A 5,071-nucleotide genomic window follows, 5' to 3' on the forward strand; every position below is an offset into this window, starting at 1 on the left:
CAAGTACTCTTTCAGAAGTAAATGCCATTCTTAGCATAGGGAAGTACTTTAGGTCTAAAGGGGTTAAGAAGGCCTCCCTGCATTCAGAAACATGCAGGGGTCCCACCGTGCCAGTTCCAGCCTTTTAAACTCTTTCCAGCTTTTTTTTCTTGCAACAAATCTGTCTGACTGCCACCAGGACATAGGAAGCGTGTGCCTGTCAAAGAAATCAAGTTTACTTTTTCTGACTTGTTAACAGAGGCAGGGTATAAATAGAGCTAACTCTGCTCAGACTATTAGCATTTCTCTTAAAATAAGGGGGTAACTTCCTAGGACCTTTAATCCAATGAGGTCCAGACCAAACTGCACTATCAACAGAGGCAGCAAAGGAGCTTGCTGAAGTTTTTACAGAAGTCAGGTGCATTTGGGTTCCTCGAAAATTTAAGGCTTACCAAAAGAAAAGGCAACCCTAAGCAAACCAGAACTACCTCCAGCTCGGTCACTGCCATTGCCCTGGAGAAGTTCTGAGATGTTGGTGGTGCTGTTCACGCGGTGGATGTGGATCTTGCTGGGGAAGAGCAGTGTCCTCTTGCTTCTGGAGGTCTCTCTGAAAGGGAGAGCTCTGCCTCCAATCCGGTATTCCCACGCTGGGATATGCCCCAATGACATGAACCCCAACCTGTGGGTAGACGCGCAGAGCACTTGCAAGAGAGAGTGTGAAGCCGATCTGGTGAGTGATGCACATTTTCCTCTCTCTGGGGCGCGGGCGGCGGGGTTTGGCGGGGGGCTGCTTTGCACCGCGGTCTCTTTCTGTTCCAGATAGGAAGGCGCCGGCACCGCGCAGGACCTGATGCAGACAGCGCACCTATTTAATTGACCCGTGACCTGTATAAAATAGACAAGGTTTGATGAGTTATCAGTTACGCGGGGAGGTGTGCGGCAGCTGTCACTTATGCTGATGCGGCTACAGCGCTCGCTCTCTCTGATCATTTTCCTTGCTTTCTTGTCAAAAGAAATGTCTGGGTTTGATACTCCAGCACTCAGCATGCCTTGGGGCCGATCCGTAGCATTTTAGCGGTGTCACCGTGCTCTTTGTTGGTGGTGGCCATCATCGGTGCTTTATATTCCCGGGAGGAATTCTGTATGGAATGGTTTGAGGTAACGTGTAAATCATCAGCCCTTGCCGCACTTGAAACACGAAGCGTGCTTGGAGTGCAAAACAGGGGCATGGTTAAAATGACCAGGCAGATGTTCTCTGTGATGCTCCCAGCTCAAAATGTGCTTCGCTTACAACCCTCACGTTCATTTTTCAACCTGTCAGCGCTGCCAGCTCAAGCTGGCATCTGAAAATACCTGCTCGTCCTGCCCCTTACATCACGTCCAGCGGCGAGGCTCCCGCAGCCCAAACCGGGCTGCCAGCGACACGTACCATGCTGAAACAGTCATTGGGTTCATGTGCTGTAGCCAGGTTGTTTCTGCAAAGGAGCGTGGGGGGAAAAAACCAGAGAAAAAGGCTGGCCATCAAGTAAACAACGAGATTTGCTCAGATGGATCCCATGTGTTATGAATGAAGGTGCTGTTTTTACTTTTGCCGTTCCCAAATAAGCCCCCTTTATTTCAGCTACCAGGTGCAGCAATGAATATTAAAACACTTGCAAAAACCCAGCAGCAGCAGCAGAGGATGTTGTTTTAATAATTTACCGGTCAAAACCTGAAAGCCACTGGCCAAAAATATTTGCTTTTGCCTTGTGGCAGCAGAGAGTCCTGGGACCGCGCGTGGAGCGAGTGGTCTGCAAGCAGCCAAGGGCTCTGCCACCGCCTCTGCTAAAGCCACGCTCCTTAACCTCAGCCGAAAACGCTACCCGTTCTGGTTTCTAACTTTGCTTCTGAAACCTAGTAATGTGCAGCTGGAAATGGGGAAAGAGTTATGTTATTAGGTCATCTTTTTCCCAATAAGGAAAGGATACTGGACTCGGGGGAAGCTATTTACTTTGGTAGCTTAAAAAACATTTTGCTCTCCCTTACGGAGAAAGCCGCGGGATTTCAGGGGGGTTGTGGCGGTTCGGCGCACGGTGGAAGCGGGCCCCGTTGTGTACATGGTAGCAGCGTTCCTGGTCCCTTGAAGTAACCCATAAAAACCACAGCAGCTGTGATCACACATATCAAATACCTTTTCTGCACAGAAGATGAAAATTCTGCTAAAATTAACTGCAATTTAGAGCTGACTGTAGCTGAGACAGGGTGTAATAAATCACTAGAAGAGCGATGCTGCGTTTGAAAATAGGACTAAAATAGGACAGAGAAGCCATAAGGAGCTGTTTTGGGTTTGTTTTTCTAAATACCATAGAAAAATTATTTTTGGAGCAAGAATTTCCTTACTTTTGAGATATTCTATTATTTCCTCTACAATGTGAACAATTACAAATCCTTGGCAGTTTCACCTCCAAGAGTAGGCTGTTAGTCTCAGGGAATTCAAATAATACTTTACATACTTCTGTGGAAAATAAGAAGGATTACTGCCTACAGCCATATGATAAGACCTTCCATCCGCTCTCGTTTCTCAGGGCTTGTCCTCAGGCATTTCGGCGAGCGCGGAAGGGGGGTTGTTGGTTCGGGAGTCAAGCAGTCCATGTGACTCTAGGAAAGACTTATGATGAGGTTAGTGTTTAAGAAAGAGAAATACATTTTCCTTCTCTAGAGTCTTCTCCTGAACACTTCAGAAACCCCAGTGTGTTTAGACGCCTCTCGGGAGATGCCGGATTGATGTTTCCACTCGTTGCCAGTGGGGACACTGAGTTTTGGACCACAGACATCTATGGCAAACGGGGGTCCCCTGAGCTAACACCTTGAAAGTATCTGGGCTTTCTGCTTGCTGGGTCTCTAAAAAGGATTTTGCTCTGTCCCCAGCAATGATCGGGTTGTTTTCTCTCCCCGCAGGAGTGTGAGACCTTTGAGAAGTGCTGCCCCAATGTCTGTGGAACAAAGAGTTGCGTGGCGGCCAGGTACATGGACGTCAAGGGCAAGAAAGGGCCGGTGGGAATGCCCAAAGAGGCGACCTGCGACCGTTTCATGTGCATCCAGCAAGGCTCAGAGTGCGACATCTGGGACGGGCAACCTGTCTGCAAGTGCAAGGACAGGTGTGAGAAGGAGCCGAGCTTCACCTGTGCCTCCGACGGGCTCACCTACTACAACAAGTGCTACATGGATGCAGAAGCCTGCATCAAAGGCATTACACTGAACGTAGTCACCTGTAGGTACCATCTTACCTGGCCGAACACCAGCCCTATCCCACCAGAAACAACAGCTCGCCCCACTACTGCCTATTCCGAGACAACGATCATTGATATCTTGCCGCCTGCTCTAGTGAACAACCCCGTCCATCAGTCCGTCTACGTGGGAGAGACCGTCAGCTTCCTCTGTGATGTTACAGGGAGACCCAAGCCAGAAATCACATGGGAGAAGCAGGTCGATGGGAAAGAGAAAGTCATTATGAAGCCAAATCACGTCAGAGGGAACGTCGTGGTCACCAACATCGCCCAACTGGTCATCTACAACACCCAGCTCCAAGACGCAGGCATCTATACCTGCACTGCCAAAAACAGCGGTGGCCTTCTCAGGGCCGATTTCCCTTTGTCAGTCATCAAAGGAGAACCCACATCCAAAGAAGCTTCCCAAAACAAAACACATTTTCCAACCGACGAGTGCCTGAAGCAACCGGACAGCGAAGACTGCGGGGAAGAGCAGACCAGGTGGTACTATGATGCAAAGAAAAACAACTGCTTTACTTTCATCTATGGGAACTGTAACAGCAACCTCAACCACTTTGAGACCTACGAGAACTGTATGTTAACGTGCATGAATGGCCCAATCAACATTTGCAATCTGCCAGCCCTGCAAGGTCACTGCAAGGCCTATGAGCCCAGATGGGCCTATAACAGCTTGACAAAGCAGTGCCAGTCCTTCATTTATGGTGGGTGCGGAGGCAACGAGAACAACTTTGAGAGCCGGGAGGCCTGCGAAGAGATGTGCCCTTTCCCGAAGAACACGCACTGCAAAGCTTGCAAACCACGCCAGAAGCTGGTGACGAGCTTCTGCAAAAGCGACTTTGTCATCCTGGGCCGTATAACAGAGCTGACCGAAGACCAAGACTCGGGACATGCCCTGGTGACAGTGGAGGAGATCCTCAAAGATGAAAAAATGGGATTAAAATTCCTGGGGAAGGAACCACTAGAAATCACGCTTTTGAACATGGACTGGAGCTGCCCATGTCCCAACATGACCACCGTGGATGGCCAGCTCATCATCATGGGAGATGTCCACAACGGCATGGCTGTCCTACAGCCAGACAGCTTTGTGGGGACCTCCAGCCTCCGGCGCGTGCGGAAGCTCCGCGAAGTCATCCACAAGAAAACCTGCGAGCTTTTGAAAGAGTTCCTAGGATTGCATTAACCTCCTTCACACGCGTCAGCCTTCCAGACCCGTGTGTTACGTAGGGCTAACAAGCGCTAGGCTAGTGCACAAACTAAACAAGCTGTTTGAAGATACACCGTAGGAATTATGCAGAACCCTTATTTTAATCCATTAATGATGCTTAGCAACAATGTAGTATGGTCTTTGGCAAGCACGTAAAACAGCAGCAAAAGGCTATTAATCTTGCATTGAAATCAATTCGTCCATATAGGAGTGCCATTTAACTAGATGACTCACTGCAGTAATTATACAATTTTTATGTAGCTTCCATCATAAATGACGGAATTCATAGCATTTGTTTAGCTAATTGGTACACAGCTAAGTAATATATAATGTCAACTTAATCTGTCTCATTTACAGTATGGAAATGTTATGGTAAGTCATTATAAGTCAGTCACACTCTTGTCTCCTCATAGCAGCACTAATATTTCAAGAGAAAAGCCTGTAAATTATTGTCTATATTTACAATTGTGCACATTTAACCAATCTATGCCTTATGAATTTGCTTCTTTTAATTGAAATTTTCCTAGCAGTTTTCTTTGGATTGTACCTCGTTTTTAAGTGGCAACTACTACCTACTTGCAATCCTTACTTGAGAAAAACACTCCCGTGATCCTACGCC

The 5,071-nt window shown here is 47.9% G+C and overlaps 1 protein-coding gene across 1 annotated transcript; it reads left to right on the plus strand.

The window, feature by feature from the left end:
• Positions 1-630: 630 nt before the first annotated feature.
• On the plus strand, positions 631-4,428 carry WFIKKN2 (WAP, follistatin/kazal, immunoglobulin, kunitz and netrin domain containing 2; the record flags this gene model as incomplete). Its single annotated transcript, XM_082326629.1, has 2 exons — positions 631-709; positions 2,917-4,428. The coding sequence occupies exons 1-2, from the start codon at positions 647-649 to the stop codon at positions 4,426-4,428; spliced, it is 1,575 nt and encodes a 524-aa protein (XP_082182755.1). The 5' UTR covers positions 631-646.
• Between the last annotated feature and the right edge of the window lie 643 nt (positions 4,429-5,071).

This window comes from Platalea leucorodia, assembly GCF_965183815.1.
Source record: "Platalea leucorodia genome assembly, chromosome: 14".
Classification (NCBI taxonomy): domain Eukaryota; kingdom Metazoa; phylum Chordata; class Aves; order Pelecaniformes; family Threskiornithidae; genus Platalea; species Platalea leucorodia.